This window comes from Perca flavescens, chromosome 1 (assembly GCF_004354835.1).
Source record: "Perca flavescens isolate YP-PL-M2 chromosome 1, PFLA_1.0, whole genome shotgun sequence".
Lineage (NCBI taxonomy): Eukaryota > Metazoa > Chordata > Actinopteri > Perciformes > Percidae > Perca > Perca flavescens.
In genome coordinates this window covers 40,223,922-40,248,239 of record NC_041331.1, presented here as the reverse complement: position 1 = coordinate 40,248,239, position 24,318 = coordinate 40,223,922, and the positions used below count along the sequence as shown (strand labels likewise).

At 40.5% G+C, this 24,318-nt stretch overlaps 1 protein-coding gene across 2 annotated transcripts in view; it reads right to left on the bottom strand.

Annotated features, from left to right (window-relative positions):
* Positions 1–2,422: 2,422 nt before the first annotated feature.
* The window catches only part of LOC114561400 (tetraspanin-18), a 47,340-nt gene continuing 25,444 nt past the window's right edge, over positions 2,423–24,318 (bottom strand). For both annotated transcript variants that reach the window (XM_028587409.1, XM_028587417.1), the window contains exons 3-9: positions 15,077–15,166; positions 13,729–13,923; positions 11,578–11,652; positions 9,412–9,510; positions 9,127–9,294; positions 6,952–7,035; positions 2,423–3,861 (exon numbers count right to left, since the gene is read on the bottom strand). In XM_028587409.1, the coding sequence (XP_028443210.1) occupies positions 3,814–3,861; positions 6,952–7,035; positions 9,127–9,294; positions 9,412–9,510; positions 11,578–11,652; positions 13,729–13,923; positions 15,077–15,166 (759 nt within the window). In that variant the 3' untranslated portion in view covers positions 2,423–3,813. The remainder of the gene's footprint in view (positions 3,862–6,951; positions 7,036–9,126; positions 9,295–9,411; positions 9,511–11,577; positions 11,653–13,728; positions 13,924–15,076; positions 15,167–24,318) is intronic.

Sequence of the window (24,318 nt, the reverse complement as noted above, 5' to 3'; positions counted from 1 at the left end):
AGGTCAGAGGTGGAAAGTAAATAATTACTATTACTCAGGTTACTCTAATTGAGTAGTTTTTTTGTGAACTTTTACTTTTTAAAGTAGTTTTTAAAATCTGTAATTTCACTTTTACATACAGTAAGTATGTTTTTTTGAAGTATTGTACTTTGCTACATTTTAAAGTGACTTTATGTAACTTTTTAATGTTTCTTAAGCTCTGTCACTTACAATGATCATACATGACCTGTAACAGCAAACGAGACTACAAGTGAAAAGAACGTCATTTTTATATAGTTTTTAGTAAGGCCTCTGCCCGGGTTTGATTTTTCCCGCCAAGTCACAGAATGATTTGCGACAGAAAGACGGTGCTACAGTCACACATTCTTAAGGGTCACAGATTTCTTGGTTACACCGAAAAAGCCTGTGTTAGCGTACCCAGCCTTTATAGCCAGGTAAAAGGAAGCAGGAGATTTCTTTATATAGGCCTAACTGTATTCAAATTGTATTTTAGAAGTTATCTGTTGTAGTTATGGCTGATACTGGGGGAGAACCATCACAGAAAAGAAGGAAATCAAAAGAAGCTAAAAAAAAAAGGGAAGTGAAAGACAACGTGAGTCCACTTCGGTCGGGCTTTCAACAGATGGAGACAAGTACGGGATTGTAAATAATTCAAAAACGACCCCGAATTGGTCCTAAAGTATGTAATATGTCTATTTCATTCAGAAAATAATTTTACAAGGCGCGATGTGGTTGCACGTCAGTAGCATATAACATAATTACAATCCCCCTTCCATTTAGCGCAAAGGTTTCCCCTTTACTCAGTGTTTGTGTTGGCCTACTATTTTTACAGTGGGCACTACAGCACCATATAGAAAAGACCTTTATGACAGTTGTGGTAAAAACGCTACCGCTTTTGTCCAAAGTGGCCACTAGAATCAACACAAACTGAAAGTTACATATAACCACGTAAAAGTTCATCAAAGTAATCCTACTTTTACTTAAGTAGAATATTTTTGTACTCTTTCCACCTCTGCTTAGGGTTAACTAAACAGGCATTATGAGGTCGGTTTGGACCCTCATGGGGCAAAAATAACATTTGTGTTTTTGTATGAAGGATGAATAAAATGTCACACCACTAAAATCACAGAAATTAGTTTAATATCAATCAGTGCCATTTATACAAATCAACTGAAAACACAATTAACAGTGAAATGATAGTTTAGCCAAACTAAATTTCATTTAACTACTGACAACATCAACATGATCACACTGTACACTGGCACAGCCCCACTGAGGCCTATTTACATATGAACACATTCAATCTCATGTTGTGAAGTTGCATTTATTTACAGGTGCTCCACGACAAAACTTAAATACGGAAAACTCCTCATTGTAATACTTTACACTGAACCCTGCACGGGTGTACAGACTATTGTAAACAAACATTTATTTTTTAATGTGAAGAGACTCTGACGTCCCGTTTAATGATTTATGACTTGTGTTGTTGACAATGAGCCTCATGCAAGAACATTTTGTACGAAGATTGAATTTGTTGCCTTCAGAAATGTCCTGTCGTACGAGCCGTGTCCAGGTAGTTTGCATTTCTCTACAGGGGAAAAAAACATGATTGAGAATAACAATGTTTTACCTAATTTATGTTTAGGTGATATTTTATTTATATTCTATTAGTTGGTCGGGAAATGTTGTCAATCTGACTCCAGCAGCTCCTTTAGAGTCTGTATTGTATGAAGAACTCTGTTCACAGCTGACACTTCAGGTATCAGTGAGACTTGAAAGTTTGAGAAACAGATGCAGGAGACTGAAGCAGTGTTTCCTCTATGTTGATTTTTGTAGTGGCGGCCCGCCATGGCAAAATTTCTGCCGCCACGGTATCAGAAATAGGGCAGACGCACAATGTAGTCGCGGTTGCCTTTTAAATTGTCCTGCCGACATAATGCACTGGCTGCCGCTCACATTGCAATTTAACAAGTAGAACTATTCAGAGGTTATTGGGTCCGTCCAGTTTAACTCCACATACTGTTGTGTTGATGTAGTTTTTTTTGTCAAAATGTTGGTTGTTGTTCAGATAGACCTGCCCCCATGGCTAAAAAAAAAATCCTAAAGGAAACACTGTGAAGGCTTATCAGACTCCAAAACACAGCACGGCGATTAGAAACACTATGATACAGCGGCACGGTGGCTCAGGGGTTAGCACTGCTGAGAACTGGGTCCTATCGGTCCGGGCCTATCTGTGGGGAGTTTGCATGTTCTCTTCTCCCTTTGAGTGTTGTGTGCTTTGGTTTCCTCCCACGAAGTCTGGCTCAAAGGATGTACAATGATGGGTTGAAGCCTGAAGTCCCTCCCCTCTCAGTATTTCTACTATAAAGGGCTCAGCGCCGCCCAGCACGGTTCTGATTGGTTAAAAGAAATTACAAACAAACCAGAGTGTTTTTTTTCCCCTCTCCCAGACCAAGGTGCATGGCGTCCGATTTAAGTCATATCTCGCAAGCACGATAAAACATCCGTCCATCCATCCATGAGCAAATTATATCATTTCACACACGCAGATATCACTCTTCGCGCACCAATTCAACGATCGAGAGTGCACAGTACAGGCGGCTGCGGACGTAAAAAACTAAACAGGGAGAGAATGGCACCTGCGCGTATAAAACTAAGCAGCACGCGCACAGAGCAGCCACCACGCGCCCGCGAGTGTCTGCTGTGCTCGCGGCGGTAAACTCTGCTCGCAAAGTTGATTTCTTTGCGCGCGGATGAAACTGACTTTTGACATTTTGGGGCGGAAACCGAATGAGGTGACAAACTTTTTTGAATGTTCGTTAAGACGATTGTGAGTCGAACCGCAGAAATACGGCGTCCATCTAATCTACCAGGGATGTGATTGGCCAGCGCTGGGCCTTGTTGGATCACGTTTGTTTCTGACAAAAACCAGGATCAACTTTGTGGCTTTAACAAGATTTCAAGAGGTTTTTTATCCGCATGTCACACCATCCCTCCTTTATCACACCTCTGCTCTAAGGACACAATGTTTTTATTTTTAAGATGATTATTTTTGGGCATTTTTAGGCCTTTATTGACAGGACAGCTGAAGAAATGAAAGGGGAGATGACATGCAGCAAAGGGGTGCAGGTAAGAGTCGGACCAAGGCCCGCTGCGTCGAGGAGTAAACCTCTATATCCTCTACGTTCAAACGATGCGATTGACAACAAATTTGTGCAGTTAAGCAAACCTCGCGGTAAAAAGAGGTTTATGATGAGAATACAAAAAATGTTCTTGCGTGAGGCCCCGTTATGCATCTCATGTCCACTGTTGATTCACATTTCTGTTGTAATCCTGACAGCTTTGACTATTCTGAGGCTCACATGTGCTTGTACCTGAACTGTGTTGTGCAGACCCTCCAAGATCCTGAAAAATCAATCATCATGGCCACCTTGAAGTTATAATCGGGCCATAGATTGTGTGTGTTTCCAGCTTTGGGACCAGTTTCCAGGACACAGATTGGTCCCTGACTGAAGTGGCCATCTATAAACCAGTGTGCCCTCAGTGTTTAGCTTGAAGAAGTTGACTTAGCACCAGTGTTAATCCTTTACTTTTGAGAAAAACCTCATCCTCAGAGGGCGGATTACTTCCTGTGTGTGACTATAGCAGTACCTCAAACGCCCTGCTGCTGCTGCGAAGTACAAAATGATGTCACAAAACCAATGAGACACGTAAACTATCACTGTACAAAATACATTCCATATTTTACAGTTTTTGTTTTGCTTCTGCTTGTGCCTTTCTGACGGCTGGTGATGATGCGTGTGGACGCAGCGGTTACTGGATGCCTCTGAACAAACACATGGCAAACACCATGGCGAAGAGCTGCAGAGAGACACGGGACACAGATCAGAAGGGGTTCAAAAATAAATAACTGCTGGAAAAACATGATTCTGTATAGTTATGTTTCTATAACATTGACCGGTCTTCAAAATGTCTGAATTTTACAATCCATATATTTAAAGGTTTTGTGGTTACACTTTAATTGAAGGTGTTCTGATGTATGGGGTGATAATAAGATATATCCAAAATCCGCTCTTCAAAAACCTTTGACTTTAATATGTCAACAAAATGAAGCACGCATTTTCAACCTGGCTTAAAACAATGTTCACATTTCTGTTGTATGCAAATTATGATATATTTAATAAGCGATGCCTCATTTGCATATTTGAACAAAACATTTTAGAACACCTATAATTCAAAAAACTATTGTCTAATGTCAGTAATCAAATGGGGAAAGTTTAATCGTGATAAATATCAGTAAAAATATTTTCCCTCCCTTCACCTGTAGTGCCTTAAATCTGCCTTAAACTGTGCAACTAAAGATCTTTGGCTTGAAGATAAACAACATGTAACCGATAATTTAGGGCCTTACTCTTGTTTAATACAAACAAAATAAAGATTCCAGTAGGGCTGCCACCTCTTAGTCGATTAGTCGACTAATCGGTCGTTTTGGTCTTAGTCGACTAAGATTTCATTTAATTTTTTATGCTTATTCATGCTTAATTACTCATTTCCATGAAACTTCTGAGCACATTATGGTAAACACAAGATTTAAAGTGGTGCTTTTGCAGGATTAATTGTAGAGAAACTCCGTTTTACAGATGGTTAATTAACTACATTTATATTGTGCTTTTCTAGTCTTAACCACCTCTCAAAGCGCACAGCTCTGTCAATTAAATCAACTAATCGATTAGTCGACAAAATCATATGTGTTAGTCGACTAAGAATTTCTTTAGTCGAGGACAGCCCTATTCCAGCAGTTCTGCAGAATATTAGACTCTTTAAATATTGATTTAAGATTAAAGTTTAAAAGTTTTAAGTTTTTTCAACCCTATTTTCCTAAGTCTGTCTAAGTGACTGATGGGAACAACAATTTTTGACATTGGTCCAGTATTACACGAGATCGCTGCAGTCGGCAGTGAAGAAACAAGCTACAATGTAAGTTAATAGGGCAATAGTCCACCTTGTATTTATCTTCACAAAAATGCTTGTTTTACCACTGACAGGCTCAGATTAATATTCTAAGTGTCTGACGACATTATGGAAATGATCCCTTCAGAGATAGACCTTTAAAACCTCTTTGAGACCTTTCTGTTCAACCAGAAACAGCTCTGAAGTCGCTAGCGCTAAACCCACCAGACTCCATTTAAAAAAGCAATAATTTTAGCATGTATAGAGCAAACATATTTTCACATATAACTCGGTAAACTGTGTTTATTTCAACCCAAATTAGAGTTGTGATGGTTGGAAAAGTAGAAAGACGACCCAAAACGGCTTTTCATAGTTTTATTTTGTTTCTGTCGACTTTGAATTAAGTGTATTTTACGATGCTAAAATGACCTTAGCCACCCAATTTCGTGGATATTTTTATGTTGAAAAAGGGATCTTACCATTTAACAGAAAGGTCGACCTGTTTAGAAATCCTTTCCATAATGTTATCAGACACTAACAATAATAGTCTGTCAGCGCCAGAACGAGCACTTTTGTGAAGGTAAATACAAGCTGCACAATTGGCCTATTAACTTACATTGTAGCTTGTTTCTCTGCTGCGGACTGCAGCGATCTCTCTTAATACTGGACCAATGTCAAAGATTGTTGTTCCCATCAGTCACTTAGACACAAAAACATAGGAACATAGGGTTGAAAAAAACGGTAGTTACCCTTTAAGCTCCTTCGGTCATCTTAAAAACTAACCTGCAACATTCAGGGCCCTATTTTAACGATCTGAAACGCAAGTATGAAACGCAAAATGCAATAGCTTTGTGGGCGGATCTCGAGCGCTGTTGCTATGATACCGGCGGGAAAAATGAGTCTTGCGCCCGACGCAAATCTAAAATGGGTTGGTCTGAAGTAGCTAGGTGTGGTTTTGGCGTAACGTGCAAAAAACCAATCAGAGCGTCATCTCACATTCCCTTTAAGAGCAGGCGCGCTTGTTCCATGGCGGATTGCTATTATGACGGTTGATTTGCCTGGCGCACGCTATCGGGAGCTGTCCGGGATGCGGCAAAGTAATAAATGTCTTGACCGGGTGGCGATGTTGCTGCGGCCTCTCGGGCCCATCTCCTCAAGTCTGGAGAGGATTGCTGCAGCCATGGAGCGTGGGTCTCCAAACGCACCACCTGCACCTGTTGGTCCCCTTCCTCCTCCCCCCACTCCATCTCCGCCCCATCGTAGTTCAACACCACGTCTCCTTAAGTCCGCTAATATTTCCTCATTTATGTCATCAACACATCCATGATTCATGGAAATGTGTAAAACACAACAAGCCACAAAGAATGCTGGGACTTTTTGAGGACTGCACTGTAAAGTTCCTCCTGATCGATCCAAACACCTGAAGCGCATTTTCAGTAATATTTTTCTTTGTAATTATGTTTGGTTTGCAAAAATGGGAACTGCTGCGTCCGTGTAGATGAGAGAAGTGTATGCGTGTTGTGCACACGCTACATCATGGCCAAGCATGCGCCCCTAAAATAGCATCTGAATAACGTGCTACTGACTTTAGACCAGGTTTTTCCCGGTCAGTGGCGGAATTGTTTTCTGAAACTGCAAAATAGGACATAAAACATGCCTCCTCTTATCGCTGAACCGCCCCCGGGAGCGCAAATACATTCCCTAATTTACCGACATGCGTCTGTGGAGGGAAAAATCCACTGTGCGTCGGGTGCAAAATAGGAATGATACATGCGTTGGTGTACAAAGGCAATTGCGCTTGGTGCAAGATAGGGCCCCATGTCTTAATTATTACTTTAATGTAGAATGTGGAATGTTTCAATGTATTGTTGCTGTTTTTAACTTGGTTTTTGTAATTAAAAAAAAACATTACTGTCCTGAATCCCTTAAATCAAAATAAGAACAATCTTTTAAAATTCAGATTCAGTATTTAAAGAATACTAAAGAAGTGAGAAAACCTACTTCAATTGTCAGCACCACGATGGCCAGAGCTCCTGCTGTGTAAATGTACGTCTCAAAGTAGTCCACCACTGCAGAGTAACAGCCCTGCAGGAACACAACACACAGATATGAAGAAGGCTAACTGGTTATACAACCATATTTCATTATTCTGACACTGTGGTGTGTCCATTTTTCTGTCATAACATGTTTCAGACTATGCATTTAAACGTGCGTGGCATTATAATACTCACCTGGGTGTAAATCATTTTTAACGTAACATTGAACTTCTTTTCAAGCAAGGTTTTATTCAATTATGAAACAATATCATGTTTTAGAGATGGCAACACTGATTTACACAGTTTTTTTCTTAGAATCACTGCCTTTACAGACCAGCACAGTATATAAAGTTGTTAAAGGGTAACTTCAGTTTTTTTCAACCTGGACCTATTTTCCCATGTTTTTGTGTGACTGATGTTCAGAGGTGGGTAGTAACGAGTTACATTTACTCCGTTACATTAAAATCTATATATTTCATAAATATATCCATCAGGGAATGTTAACGGGGTTGTCTGTCTCTAAATGTTTTGTTATATGAGCGCATCTCTCTCTCTCTCTCTCTCTCTCTCTCTCTCTACCTCTCTCTCTCTACCTCTCTCTCTCTACCTCTCTCTCTCTCTCTCTCTCTCTCTCTCTCTCTCTCTCTCTCTCTCTACCTCATCCTCTATAAGAACGGTGACGCCGTTATCAATCGAGTATTGATTGGTCAGTAGGCGGTGCTTTTACACTGGTTCATCTCTGATCTCCAATATAACCTGCTTCCGACCAGGTTAGGCGTCCAGCAGATGTTACCATGGCGATTGAACCCGGTACCTTCGTGATACAGAAAACCCTGGGTTGAACCTGAAGTTACCTCGTTAACCCCAAATCTTGCTTTCTAGTCCAGGCCTCTGCCCTCATAATGAAGGCAAGTTTACCTTTAGTAAAAGTTCGAAACAGCAGCTCCATTACCTTGTTCTAGTTCTGCCTGCAGAGCCTGGTAAACAAGTATAGGCCTAAAGGTTTGGAAATTTGTGTTACTTGTGCTTATTTATTTTTATGTATTATTATTTTATTTTTTAAGTACTTGAATTTACCTGGATTATTTTAATTTAAGCTATTTTGTAATTAATTAATTAATTTTATTTTATTTATGGATGAACTATATGTATTTTTGTCCGTCTGATTGAATGCTTGTGTTAAAAAATAAATCAGACGTTACTCAACAGTTACTCAGTACTTGAGTAGCTTTTTCACCAAGTACTTTTTTACTCTTACTCAAGTAATTATTTGGATGACTACTTGTTACTTTTACTTGAGTCATATTATTCTGAAGTAACAGTACTTGAGTACAATTTTTGGCTACTCTACCCACCTCTGCTGACAAGATACAATATAAGTTAATAGGGCAATTCTGCACCTTCAATTTACATTGACAAATGTGCTAGTTTTGCCGTTGACAGGCTCAGATTATTATTCTAAGTGTCTGACAACATTATGGAAAGGATCCTTTCAGAGTTACACCTATCTGTTAAAGATCAAGATTCTTTTTGTTTTACATAAAAACAGCTATAGAAATCGCTATTGCCAAACCCACCAGACTCTATTTAAATTGACAGTAATTTTATCCATGTAAAACACGCTTCATTCAAAGTCGACAGAAACAAAATAAAACTTTTAAAAGCTGTCTTTGTTCGTCTTTCCACTGTTCCAACAATCACCACCCTGGTTTGGTTGAAATAAACCCATTATTTACTGATTTACATGTGGAAATATGCTGGCTCTAACACGCTAAAAGTGCTGTTTATTTGAATGGAGTCTGGTGGGTTTAGCGATAGCAATCTCTGAGCTTTTTCTGGTTAAACAAAAAGGATTTTACTCTTAAACATAAAGGTCTATCTCTTTCCATAATTTTGTCAGACACTTAGAATAATAATCGGAGCCTGTTATGCATGTGTTATGCACATGGCAAAAACAACACTTTTAGTGGATGGAAGTTGACGTTGCGTATTTGTCCTAAAGGGTAACATTGCAGCCCGGTTCGCGGCTAGTAGTGTAGTGGATTGTTCTCAAATTGCTGCACTTCTGCTTCTACTTAAAGGGTCTTCCAGCGCTCTGCTTTCAGGTGTTTTTTGAATTTCTCATGTTTTCTCTACTGACCTTGTTGTGTCTGAAGACCATGCTGCCGCTCACACACTGCTCCACACTGACGTCTCCGGGGTAACTGTTCCTCTGGCAACAGGCCTCGGGGACCATCTTACTGGGGCTGAGGAGCCTGAAGAGGCTCTCCTCAAAGTCCTCGGGGCCACTTACGCCACAGCAGTCGAACTGTATGGAGGGAACAGAACGAGGTACACACGGATGGTGTTGTGGCACACTGGGTTGATCATATAAGATGGGACGAACGCAAAAGAAAGGAGTGGTAATTATAAAATGGAGACTCACCGTGGTCATGATGGCGTTCCATGTGGATGTGAAGACGTCAGTGTTGTTGTGTCCTTGGTAGTGACGCTTTAGCTCCCGGCTGAAATACTCTCGGGTTAACTGGACACAGACACAGTTCAGTAAACAAGTAATCAGGTATCCATCCGACTCCAGCTCAAACTATATTTTCTGTAACCATGAAGCTGCGATGGTTTTGCATGTCGTAAATTCTGTAACCTGCTCATGTTCATGTAGAGCTGGGCAATATATCAATATTATATCGATATCGTAATGAGACTAGATATCGTCTTAGATTTTGGATATCGTAATATCGTGATATGACATAAGTGTCTTTTCCTGGTTTTAAAGGCTGCATTACAGTAAAGTGATGTACTTTTCTGAACTCACCAGACTGTTCTATTATTTGCCTTTTTCCCCACTTTGACATTATGTCCACATTACTAATGATTATTTATCTAAAATCTAAGTTTGAACGTATTTTGTAAAAGCACCAATTGTCAACCCTAGAATATCGCTGCAATATCGATATCGAGGTATTTGGTCAAGAATATCGTGATATCTGATTTTCTCCATATCGCCCAGCCCTATGTTCGTAAGGGTTTGTACAGATGTTCACGTGCAACTCAAAATGTATGACCACACGTACTGAACACGTTGACTGCACCTGAGCAAACACGTCTGTGTACACTGATGTCAACGTACGGTAGCATAAACAGAAGTGTGTGTGTGGCGGCTGTCCACATCTGTGAGAGTATGAGGGGGAAACATTCAGTACGTTTACATGCACACCAATATTCCACTATTATTCCGAATATATTACAATATTCAGAATTTGATACATGTCATGTAAACAGCATATTCCAGTTGGATATCCCTAATAAGGCTTTTTTCCGAATATAGCATTTTCCGATTAAGACAAGGGATATTCCGGTATTATTCAGGTTTTAGAGGCATTGTTTGGACATATATACAGCACATCCAGAATATGAGTCTCACTCAGGGTTTTCACCGCAGGTTTATGGTCAGCTCTGTGCGTTGCTATGGTTGCTTACACAAACCAACCAGCCAACAGTTTGCAAGGCTGCAGACCCGATGAGAAGGAGAAACACAGCTACTTTTAAACATTATCAAAGACTTGGATGCCAATAGGTTTTTGGATTTTTGCAAACATTGCTACGCCGACCTTTTCAAGAAGCTGGTTGAAGGAATGAAAGAGAGACGCTGTGGTCACACGGCCCAACAAGTCCGCCGCCGCTGGTAAACTTTGAGAAAATCCTGTTTTGTACGGCTACATGTAAACGGGAATACTCACTTTCATTATTATGTAAACAGCTTAGTCGCAATATCGTCTTTTTCAGGATAAAAAAACGGAATATTAGGTGCATGTAATCATAGTGACTGTTTAGCGTTAAAGCAAAAACTGCACAGAAAGTTTTGGCTGCTCAACGCTTTGAAATGCTCGGGCGCGACGAGCCAGTACAGACAGTCACTTCAGTGGAGCGAGATGTTGACGTGACGTTTGCAGTCTAGACTTGGGATAAGATTTAGGGGGCGATCTTCAATTACATTTTTTTTTACAATTTTTCTTTTGAGAATATAATAAAAATCCATCTATAATGTAGGATAACTCCACAGAAAGAAACTGTATCACATTAGTTGTTTAAACCTGTCTCTGTCTTCTTGTTACGGCACAACTAGTCTATATATCTACGGCGTTCCACTTCCGTTATCGTTCGGTTTCTGCCGGAAATTCCGACGGATGTCTCTCATTTTCGGCCAGATGTCCGTCACCTTCCTCTGTCTCTGTGTTGGCGTTCTAACCTCCGGTGGATTTGTGAGGACTATGGTTAACTGTTCCTCAGATCTCTGCAGGGTAAATCCAGACAGCTAGCTAGACTATCTGTCCAATCTGAGTTTTCTGTTGCACGCCTAAAACTACTTTTGAACGTACACATGTTCCACCAAAACAAGTTCCTTCCAGACGCTATTCTGTAGCAGCACCGTGGCTCCGCTCAACAAATGCCAATAAACCAGAGCACGTTTTTCTCCCATCCCAGAATGCTGTGTGGACTAGCCAGACCCTCCTTCGCAGCGATGTGGAGAACTGTCCGTACTGATTAACTTAAAGCTCCATTTACAACAGACTGATGCAGAGACTGTACTCACATGTTCCCTGAATAGGAACGCCAGGATGGCAGCTGCCAGCTCGGCCAGGAAGATGAAGAGGATGAGCATGAAGAACTGAAACCAGTAAAGACAAAAAGTCACAAGTGTTAAACACGGAACTAAATGAATAATACTCCAATAACAAAAATACTCTGCACAGCCTTTCTGAACAAATGCTTCATAATGATTCTAAACATATCAGAGTCATGATTATATTTTAATAGATTTTAGCAAAAAGATCGTCTCAGTTTGCGCAACATACATCATATTTTGTAAGTTATCTATCGGGTGAAAATAAAGATTTATTAAATAAACACTGATAGTAATAATCTCATACTTGTCTTGCAGCTATGCAGCATTCCATTCCTCTAGATGGCGCACTTGTATTGTTTCACTCTGCTCTTACATAACTGAGAAGCAGCATTTAATGGAGGATGAAGAGTTATTTTCTCTCTAACTCAGTTTCCTTCTGGTTGCAGCTTCACAACTGCATCACACATACATATAACGTGTTTATGCAATGAAATGACACACAGGGATAGCGTCTTTAACGGTACTTCACAGCGTATACTCGGCCCATTTCTACCAGATTTCTTTATTTATTTAAAATATAACAACATATGATGTGTATATGAGGGATATTGTATTTCTGTTTAATATGGACTCTTGAGACACTGGCCTTGAGCTAAAAGAGATGAAAAATAAATACGATCTGACTACATGTTGATTGCTTCACTTTACTTACATTGTGCTCTTACTTATTAGTCTTCTCTTTATTGATGATTTGGGATCAATAAAGAGATCCTACTACTGTGTGAGGACTTCTCAGACCTAAAGAGTGAGTCAATACTAAATCTAAACCAAACAAATCAACTTCTTCTTTGTTCTTTAACAAGCTGATGTTTCTCTGTGATGAGGCGTTCGTTCTGCACGTTTCAGTCATATTATCCACAAATACAGAGCTACATGACTTCACACAGCAGTGCAGTTTAGTTTGCATCCTTGCTGGATTCATTTGTTATTTAGATGCTACAGATACATGCTACATAAAGCGGTTTAGTGTCACTACGTGATCGGCATGCGTGAAAACTCCTGAGTGAAGTTTCCGGTTTGTCCCTTTCTGCAGACAATGTGTCTGTTGTGGAAGAAATTCTTAGAAATTTAACTTCAAGTAGTAATACTACAGTACAGTCCTTAAAGGTCCAGTGTGTGGGAATTTCTCCCATCTAGCGTTGAGATCATATATCGCAATCAACTCTCTCGCCGCCACGCAGTTCAAAGTGCGTATTACAGCTACGGTAGCCTTCACGCTTCAAAAAGCCGTTCTCTTGCTCTTTTTAATCTCCTTTTTTTCTTTTTCTGGGCGGAGAAGTAGAAGACTCCTGTTCCTGAAATGTGGATTATGAATAGAGATGGTCCGATACCATTTTTAGCTTCCCGATACCGATTCCGATACCTGAACTTGCGTATCGGCCGATACAGAGTACCGATCCGATACCAGCGTGTCATATATTTTAACAACTGTATACTACTATCCCTGTATGGATGTGATATGATTTCTATCTTTGTTGTTGGTCGGGCTCAGGTTAAACTCTTTGTGAAACATGAACAAACGCAAACAAGGAATGCCACAGAACTTTCTTTTATAGTTATAACGAAAAAGAACAAAAATAAACTAACGTAGATTTTCTTTAGGACTTTATTATGCGTATCGGTGCATAACCTCCAGTACTTCCCGATACCGATACCAGCATTTTAGGCGGTATCGACCATCTCTAATTATGAATACGTGCGGTCCTCCATGTTTCCTTCTTCAAACTTGCCGGGGCCGGGAAGCTACGATACCCATTAGCAGCATTAGCAGCACCTGTGAGTTTATCGTGTGACAGCAGTATGTCCTGTATGTCCCTTACCGGCTAACGTATTTCAAGATGGTGCATGAATATGGAGCGTCTACCCCAGTTCATGCAAACGCAAATGTCAAAATTCAAGCCAATAGGAATACTTGGAATTGATGGTGGTGGTAAATATTCATGAAAAAGGACAAGTTTGTGAACGTTACACACTGGACCTTAAAGTACATTTCTTAAACTTCGTATTCAGTTAGTTTAAAGGTGTGAATGCAGGTACGAAAGCCAGATGAAGACTCACAAAGAGCAGGAGACACTTGTTCTCCCGGATGGCTCCGCAGCAGCCCAGGAAGCCCAGCAGGAACAGCATGCTGCCCATGGCCAGGATGACGTAGACGCCGGTGAACAGGAGCGGGTTGGCCGCCACGATGTCTCTGAAGCCCATCGGGTCCACCAGCACCCAAACGCCGACACCCAGCAGGAAGGAGCCACCCAGCTGGGAGAGGAAGGGTTCATTATTCAGGCAGGAGGGTATCTACTTCGGATGTTCAGATTCTCCACCCAGCTGCGGAAACACTGCTGGGCAAGATGAGTTATTTGATGCTATAAAAACGGGGTGAAATGTCATGATTGACAGCTGGGTTTGACTCGCGATTGGTCGAGCGGGTGAATGGGCGGGACTTTGATACCGTGGCTCCACTGCCCGATCACTGCTGCGCAGACTCTGGCTCCAAAATTACAAGATGGCTGACCCCCGTATCTGGGAGATTTTAGCTTCACTTTTGTACAGCGGGAGGAAGTGGAGACACATTGTCCGACATTTTTACAATCCATGCTACTGACATGGCTACGTAAATGTAACCTCTGCCCTGTTGTTGTAATAAACTGTAGTTTTCTTTAAATGTAAACTCCAAAGCTCCATCAAATGTAAATAATCAAAGTAATGCAACCTTGACATCTTGTCAGATAACTGTTAAAAGACCATGAACGTGTCCCTGAAGTGAGGAGTTCAAATCTGGATTGATGTGATATGAATTCATAAACCAGGTTTGTGTGCGTTATAGATTATTTCACGAATCTTATAAGTCATATTTTTGGCGGTTGAGGTCACGTCCACACGTTCCCCCGGATCCATTTGTAAATGACTCAACATGCCACTTCATATTCCAGGCCTATAGGTGGCGCTGTTTCTGCTACAGAAATTCACCAAAAAAGAGAGAAGAAGAGGCGGAGCATGCGCATAAAGCTTGCACGCTGTATACAAACAGACAGTAGAAGAAGAAACCAAACACAAGGAGAAGATTGACCAACTGCCACTTTGCTCCTTTGAAAGCCATGATGTCTCTCTCTCTCTCTGATGGGTGGGCCAAATTCTCTGGGTGGGAAAAGCAGAGAAAGGGGAGGTAACCTTGCTCCTTATGACCTCATGAGGAGAAGATTCCAGATCGGCCATCTGAGCTTTCATTTTCTCAAAGGCAGAGCAGGATACCCAGGGCCCGGTTTACACCTATCACCATTTCTAGCCACTGGGGGACCATAGGCAGGCTGGGGGGGGGGGAACGCATATTAATGCTAAAACCCCTCATGAAGTGAAATTTTCATGCCATGGGACCTTTAAACCACAGGGAAAAAAAGAGCAGAGAACTCACAAAGATGAAGAAGTTGAAGATGAACATGAGGTACTTCATACAGCTGAGGCAGTCCCCCTCCATGGCTGAGCCTCGAGCTGAAACCTCCCCCTGCAAAGACACACACACACACACACACACACACACACACACACACACACACACACACACACACACACACACACACACACACACACACACACACACAAAAGTATATAAATTAGATTACAAGCGATGAATAAACTGCAAGACGCATTAATGTTACTTTATCACAGTTGTGAAAAATAAACTGCACCAGCCTTGTTGCAAATGAAAAGCATATAAGCAGCGAGTATTCAGCGGTGCATTGATTTTGATGTATAGGATTGTAATCCTCGCCAGGGTCATATTAAAAGGGGCTTAACTGTGGGATTTAAATAACAATATAAAAAAGAAAAGATTAAAGCTGCTACAATCAATACTGAGTTGATTTCTGTTTTACCACCCACATCTTTACTGTTTTGGCTCCCTCTCATCAGCTTTGTTGCAGACACAGTTGGAGAGTAGAGGCTAGCTGGTGAACATAGTGGAGCATTTAGCAGCCAAAGAGACAGAGGTTTCCCTCAGGAGTTGGTAGAGACCAAAAACAAAGCTAAAAGAGAGAGAATATTGGACTTACAGTACAGGCCAAAAGTTTGGACACACCTTCTCATTCAATGTGTTTCCTTTTTATTTTCATGACTTTAGATTCGCACTAAAGGCATCAAAACTATGAATGAACACATATGGAATTATGTACTTAACAAAAAAGTGTGAAATAACTGAAAACATGTCTTATATTTTAGATTCTTCAAAGTAGCCACCCTTTGCTTTTTTATTAATAAGGGAAATAATTCCACTAATTAACCCTGACAAAGCACACCTGTGAAGGTAAAACCATTTCAGGTGACTACCTCATGAAGCTCATTGAGAGAACACCAAGGGTTTGCAGAGTTATCAGAAAAAAGAATCTAAAATATAAGACATGTTTTCAGTTATTTCACACTTTTTTGTTAAGTACATAATTCCATATGTGTTCATTCATAGTTTGATGCCTTCAGTGAGAATCTACAATGTAAATAGAAACACATTGAATGAGAAGGTGTGTCCAAACTTTTGGCCTGTACTGTAGATTCGTCAGGTGGACACAAACACAAAGGGCCCTATTTTAACGATCTAAGTGCACTGCGTGAAGCGCCTGGTCCAGGGGTGTTTAGGGCGTGTCCAAATCCACTTTCGCTAGTTTGACGGTGGAAAAAAGGGTCCGTGCGCTGGGTGCATGGTTCAAAAGGGTTGTACTTAGTGTCTTAACTAATCATAGGTGTGTTTTGGGCATAACGTGCAATAAACCAATCAGAGATCATCTCCCATTCCCTTTAAAAGCCAGGCGCGTTTGGACCTCGGCGCATTGCGATTATGATGGAGGATATGCTGAGCAGGAAGGAGAAATTACGAGATACATGAAGTGAAAGTGCACGAGCAGATCATATATGGCACGAGCACTATGCCACCAAAACTCCACGAGGTGTAGCAGGCGTTAAAATAACAATGAAATGCTGCGTTATTGACTTTATTTTTTTTTTATAATTATTTTTAGTATTTCCATAAAGAAGCAATACATATATCAGCATACTGTGTAATTTCACACTCTGTACTCTGTACTGCATTGTTCTACTCCAAATTTTTGACACACAAACCAAAACACACACATTTTGACACAAATCCACCAACATCCACCCACCCCCCCACACACCCACACATCCACTTGGTTTCCAGCTCTCAGTCACCACACCTAGTTCTTATTTCTTAGCCATTAAATTTACAATGCTTCATATATGTCCTGCCATACCTTGTCGAATTGTTGCCTTTTGTTCCGATCTTCAAACATTGATTTTTCTATACTTAAATAGTATTTCATTAGTCCTTTCCATTGTTGTAACGATGGGGCCTCTGTATCCTTCCAATACTGTAAAATTATTTTTTTTATACACCAAGGAGGAGAAAAGGACCATCCATCCAATGGGGTATTTTAGCTTGTCAGTATTTTGGAAGACACTGCTCAAAACTGTAAAATCAATTTTAATTTTACAGGTCTTGGTAATCCATTTTTTGAATCTCTAACTAACCCTTCTCACATTTCCAGAAAGCGTGTATTATTGTCTCCTTATGTGTGCCACATTTTACACAAACAGGGGAGACAGAGGCATCAGATTTATTTATTTTTGATTTAGAGTAGTATATCCTTGTCATGAGCTGACATTGTATGAGACGCAGATTCTCATTGGTGGTAATGGTGTTGGTTATATTTATGCAATCTTTTCAGATTATATCAGAGTTATTTATTTGAAGTTCTTTGTTCCAACCCTCATATTTTTTGGAGAGAATAATTATCTGCCTGTGCTTCTATAAGGTGTTTGTACACTTTCCCTATTAATGTATTGTTTTCTCCTGAGTTTAGAAATAGCCTCTGAGTAGCTGAGGGTTCTGTAGTCCTATTATAGTTTAGATCAAAGTTATCTGTGATCCAGCTCTTTAACTGAAGATATCTAAAAAACTAATCTGCTCGTGTGTGAAGTGAAAGCGCCAGTAACCATAATAAAGTGTAATATAAAATATATAGATATACACAATAATACTATTTCACATTTAAATATTTTTATTTTTAATCTTTTGCATGTTTGTGTTCTGCTGTGCGTCCCTGTGCTGTGTATAAGCATAGGTGCATTTTACTAATTTGCTGTTAAAATAACAATGAAATGCTGCGTTATTGACTTTAGATCAGGTTTTTGTTGGTCAATGGCGCGATCACTTCCTGCTGCAGATAGCAATACACCCAGAATGCACCTGAACACACCTCTGTTTTAATTATATAAATTGATTTATAAAATAATAAAAGAAATTAGAGCAACATCAGTGTACTGTACCACTTCAGAACATTCCTGAAAACCTGAGTATTCAGAATATTTTTATATATTGATTAATTGTTTGAGTCACCTTTTAAGCAAAGATTTGTTGGTACTGGCTTCTTAGATTTGAGTATTTTCAGCTTTTTATCGGTTTCATATCTTTGTAAATTTAATATTTTTGGGTTTTGGACTGTTGGTGACACAAAATGAGCAATATGGATAGGTTACTTTGAGCTCTGGGACATTGTGATGACCGTTTTTTTTTTTCTTACAATTTTCTGACAATTTAAAGACAAAATGAATCCAGAAAATAGTCCGCAGAATAACAGAAAATGAAAATAATGGTTAGCTCTAGCTCTACCAATACCTAAATCCAAAATGTTGATGCTTTTTGAGTTCATTTTGCAGGATTCAATAATATATTACTTATAACTTTAAAGGATTTTAGAATTTACACAAGCAGAAAATTGTCTTGCAGCATAAATACATGTAAAAATCAAATAGTGTAACTTTATGCAGCATGTTGCATAAAGCTGCTGAAGACATAGCAATGCATTCTGCAGTCAATATGAGCAAACACAAGAAGCAGGACAGAGAAAAGCACGGTGACACATCGTCAGTCACAGTTTTTGTCAGTTCTGGGGACGTGACACTGACAGCCTGTCCCTGTGGGATCGTTTGACACATGGAGGGCCATTGGCTGTTGCCGAGGAGGACATGTTGGTGTAAGTGGGGCCTTCACTGGGGGTGTGAAGAGGACCAACTGTGCACTTATGGTCCCTGATGGTGTTTACCAGTTAAAACTAACACTCCGCCAGCTGTCACATCTGAGGAGATGGCGAGCAGTTTAGTTTAATAACAGCAAATAATTAAATCAAGAGCACGACTAGCGTGAGACATCTAACTTATTTTGTCCAATTTAGGCTTTTTAAATGATCATGTTAAAACATAAAAAATACTGTTTTTAGTTGAAGGAGTCTGGTGGCTTTGAAGAGAGCAGAGATAACGGCTTCAGTTCCCCGTCGTAAAGGGCTGTCTGACAGCGAGGTGAACCGCTGAAAATCTTCTAAACACAGCGTACACTCAACGCCGTCCAAAGCTGCGGACGGCGAGCACGGTCCCCGCCAACCGTTTGGTCTTTCATGCTGATGACGGTCAGAGCCGACTTCTTCTCTCCTTTCTGTAATCCTGCTGACAGACAGACAGACTAACAAACCAAACTGAACTCTTTGGTGTCAGTAATATAAACATAGCCTAAAATAAACTGCAGGAAAAGAAATGCAACATTCAGTTTGGACGGTGAGACTTGTAAGATAGATGGAGCCATTTCTTGCAGGTTTTCAGGTCTCTCAGATTAAAACTAAACAGCTGTGTTCTGGTGCTCCCTTTTAACAGCGTTGACCCAACGGTTAACACCAGTAATTCCTGCTTACTTCCCGTCTCGCTCTTTGTCTCCCTGTGGCGAGGTCTCAGCTGCGTAAATATGTATATACTGCTAATTTGACGGCTCTGCTTGGAGCTTTTACTTTAAAGCAGTAAAATTCCGGGTGCTCTGCTCTCACTGCAATTAAACGCAGGTTTTGTGACTGCCAGTGCACTCTGGGTAATTGCTGCCTCTTTGGGTGAGGTCAGGGTTAATAAAATTAGGGCATGTGTGGTGTGTTGGGAATTGGCCTGCACGCGCACTCAGCATTATTAGCACATCTTTACAAATCACTCATGTCGGCACAATTACGCAGATAGATCTGCGATTATGAAATGAACAAAGAAAGACAGCATTGCGGGGAAAAAAGAAAACAAGAATACATGAAGAGCTTTCTCCCAAAAAACAACAACAAGCATTGTGGTGAAGTCAGAGAGAAAACATGATTACAGTCCCATTTACTGCAATCACAAAGATGGAGGCTGGAACAGACGTCCTGGTTAAACCAACAGGAGTCATCAATGAAAAAAACAAAACAAAAAAAAACAGCTGCCACAATTACCAGTAATCATGATTTAATCCTTAATAATGAAATTACTACAATTAGAATTGCATGATTACATTTGAAACAGCTGTTACAGAAGGAAAAACTGTTCAAAATTCACACCAGCTGCAGTCTGAATCACAAAAACTTTTTTTTTTTTTGCACCTCAAAACCGTAACCTTTTCCAAGACTGAAAACATGTACGAAGTGTGAAGAAGGGTGTAATTATCTTCTCAGCTCAGCGGGATCATCATCATTTCCTGGCAATTACTTAAGCCACTTCATTTAAAGTCGTCACCCACGAGAGCGACAAGTTCTTAAAAGGGTTGAAAAAAGGAAAGAAATGTCCATTAAGCCACTGTGGACTCATGTAACCTGTGTCTTTTACTTCTCTTTATTAAATGAAATGTAACGCTCATATTGAAATTACGATATTGTGGATTCAAATTGAATACATTTTTGTAAATTTTTAATTATGAGATTTTGGGAACAAACAGCCCTAGACTTTTTGGGGACTGTAAAAGTTTTGCGTGCTTTCATGTGCGATTTTTTTTGCTCATGTCCCCTTAGGTAAATGCTTTTCACCCTAGGCCACCGGGGTACCTTTTGTTCAGAGTGAACAATCAAAAGTATGTTTCTAGCTTAGCGCTGCTTTCTGTTACAGACTCTTTCTGTACCTTGAACACAAAAGACACTCACACATAACGCAGCGACACAGCGTAGTGCTCAGGTTCCTTTTAGCAGCTGTGGCTCCTTTCAAAAATAGGTCTGGGGGGCAGCTGGGTAATTTCACACAGACAGACGGAGAATGGCCGCAAATAATTCCCTCTCCCTCTGTGCGGTCATGGAGAATCGCTCCGGTTGGATTCCTGCAGCAGCTTCCTGTGGGCCAACACCGGAGATCACTGAGGTGTTGAGTTTGATCAGCTCACACTGGGACGGCCTCAGCATGCAGCAGATGTATGTATGTATTAGCATCTGATGTGCGTCCGTTTGGGTTTGCCTGCCTGAGTGTGCACCCGTGTGATGTTGTGTGTCCTGTCATCAAACTAGGGCTGGGCGATATGGGCAGACAAAAAAAAAAAAAAAAAAAAAAAAAAAAAAATATCTCTGTAGTTTTACATATACGTGGTACGATTTTGGTGGAATTTCCAGAAACACCATGTTGTGGTAAGAGGAGACAAAAGGAGCCTGAGACACTTTAGATTACATCCCAGAGAGAGATAGACTTAAAGCAACACTAGGGAACTTTTCCCCCTTCAGTCCCCCTACAGGTTGGAAGCGGAATTGTCCATTACATTACATTACACTGTCCAGTTCATTCGAACTACAGATCCGCTACCCGATCTGGCAAACTTGCATAATGTAATGTAATGGACAATTCTGGGTATGAGGTGTAACTGTGTGAATAATGTGTAACTGTGTGAATGTGACAGGTTGTCGTTGCAAATGAGAATTTGTTCCCAATCGGCTTACCTGGTTAAATAAAGGTTAAATAAACAAAATGATTCAGTGAAATATTTCCATTTAAAAAGATATTAATTTTGCTGATGTGAAATATTTCACTTCAGTTTTACTTCCACAGTGACACTAATTGCCTGCGACACCTTTATTATGATTTATAATACAGCCACTAGCCCACAGTGTTGGGGACCGCCCAGTCAGCATGTTGCAGCAGTGAATGGATCCCAGTGTGAATCCCCCGGCTTCCCACAGCCCAGACTATGTAACTGTTTCTGCAGAGATTACCCGCCAGCGACAGGACGCTCCAGTCCAATAAATCAACAGGGTGAGCGGCTGAAAGGAAGTGCAGCGTCTACAGAAGTGGGTTTCCTCAGCGGACCTGACCGCCTGCATCCATCAGTCAGCGCTGAGCAGCAGTGAACGAGGACAGAAGGATAAACCCAGCGGATTTAATCTTTCTGCATCCTTCCATCAGCAATGAGAGTGGAGGAAGACTCGTATTGTTTGTAGATCTCAGGTAAATTCGACATGACATCAGGACTTTGCGTAAACAAACACGCCACTTTCCTAAAGCCAAGTGGCGTGTTATCTGTACGCATTTTGAGCTATCCGCGCGTATGTCTACGCTGTATACAGCGGATGTAAACCTATACATGTCGCCACGTGGCGTGTTATCGCGAGAACATCACATGCGTGTACGCAGTGACGTTACGCAGTGACGTTACGCAGTGACGTTACGCAGTGACGTAATTACGCAGCGTGAATGTCATCAAAAGGATTTTTGCCCGCAACAATCACAAAAAAAACTTTTTCTGGAAGGTCTGATTCTGAGTAATGACAATCGAGAGATCATCGAGGGCCAACGCTCATTTTCAATGTCATCGAGTCAGATTAGAAAGACAAAAACAGAAGAACACAGAAAGTACAATCAAAAGAAATATAGAAAGACAAAATAAAACGTTCAGATTTGCGAAAAAAAAAAAAAAAAAAAAAGATGCAAAAGAAAATACAAGTATGTAAAGCAGTTAGAAGTAGAAGTTTGCAGGTTTAGAACCAGATTTCTAAATCGTCCGAGAGGCCCAATTGAGTTGATTTTAAGAAAGTGCTGTAATTTGTTCCAGGAGTCGGGTGCACTAAAACTAAAAGAACTGTTTCCAAGTTCAGACTGAGCTCGTGGAACATGACGTAAAAGCCCGACCGCAGAGCGAGTCTGATAATGTCCCTCTGAGTAACAGAGAAGTTCTGTAAGGGAAGATGGCAGTTTTCCAATAAGAGCCTTATAGATAAAGAGATACCAGTCAGTATGAAGAGAGAGAAGACCACCCAACACTTCCATATTAAATACAATTGTGTACAAAATTATCAATGTCTTGGCGAGAAAACTCTTTAAAAACATAGTTTTAATCTCAAAGAGTCTTATTTCTGGTTAAAAAAAGGTTAAATTAAAAAAAGTAACTGCATGAAGGTGGATAAGTAATACTGGAAAAGAGCATTTGGACAAAGCGAGCGTCACGGTAGGGTTTTCAGAAGTTAATTATTACCACTCCCCACTCTCTCTGTCCTTCCTGAAAGCGAGCCGGTATGAAAACCAGTCACGTTGACAGCTTTCTCCCTTTAAGGGACCGCCACCGTGCCTCATAACCATAAATATAGCCGGGCAGGGGAGACATCAAATTATCTTCCTTCACACACTTTGATTTTGTAAAGGCTCGGAGATGCATACCAAATAAAAGCAGGTGGATGAAGAATGCATAAAAGGTTGGAGGTGGTGTAAGCCTCTTTTGGAGGGTCCGTGCGGACTGAAGTTCCTGCTCTGAATGCTAAACAGATGTGGAAGTACAGAAGTGGAGAAGCAAGGAGAAATGAAGCTCTCCAGGGGTCACCAGCAATTCCAGGAAATTAGCCAAATCATCAACTACTTTAACAAGGCTCTCCACTTTGGGTCAATAAAGTCGCACTTCTTTCCTCGCAATTTTAAACACTCCGCATTGGACACCTGACAAGAACCAAGGGCTCTCATACTGCTGCTTTAAGTAGTAGTAGTAATATCATGAAAAATGTGGAAAACGACAACAATTTATTATCATTTCTGCATTTCTCTGCAGGAAATAAACTGACTAACTATAGTGAGCTTTTGTGATTCTTCTGGATTCTAGCCTTTGATGAATGATATAGTTACGTAAAAAGATTTAGTCTAAGGGCAGTGCTGTTAAATCCTTTATGTAGCGTAGACAGAAGAAAACTCGGAAGTTCCTGTTATTCCAACATGGCATCATGACTTTGCGTAAACATACACGTCACTTTTCTAAAGCCAGTGGCGTGTTATCTGTACGCATTTTGAGCTATTTGCGTGTAGGTCTATGCTGTATACAGCGGATATAACATACACACCACGTGGCATTGCCACATTCTGTGCTATTGCGAGAAAAACGTCACACGCTTGTAAGGTTAACATCCACATTTTATTTAGAGGCTATATTATGTTTTGTATGAATCAAATGTAATTTGATCACACATTTTTGGTAGTTTGAAGTGGAGTCACGCAAATGTTCTTTGACAAAGTGAACAAGACGTACTCCTCCAAGTTGAATTGAGGAGAAAGTGATGTAATGGTGTGTGCTGACTGTGCACATGCGGACAAGTTGTGTCTTAAAATTCATTTAATTATTCAACGCGTACCAAAAATACAACTCGACTCACTATTGGAAACATGTCATGTTTTAGTGAGCGCTGTGGGTTCTGCTGCTCCAGCCTGTCAGTTCAGAGCTGTTATGTTGACCTAAGGAAGAGGAAGACGTCATCCTCTCCTCTCTGACGGCGGCTTCAAAGTCATAACAACAACTTTCATTTATTTTCTCCTTCTTTAAGAACGAGAAGTCTCAATGGCCACAGTCAAAAGCTTCAGCAG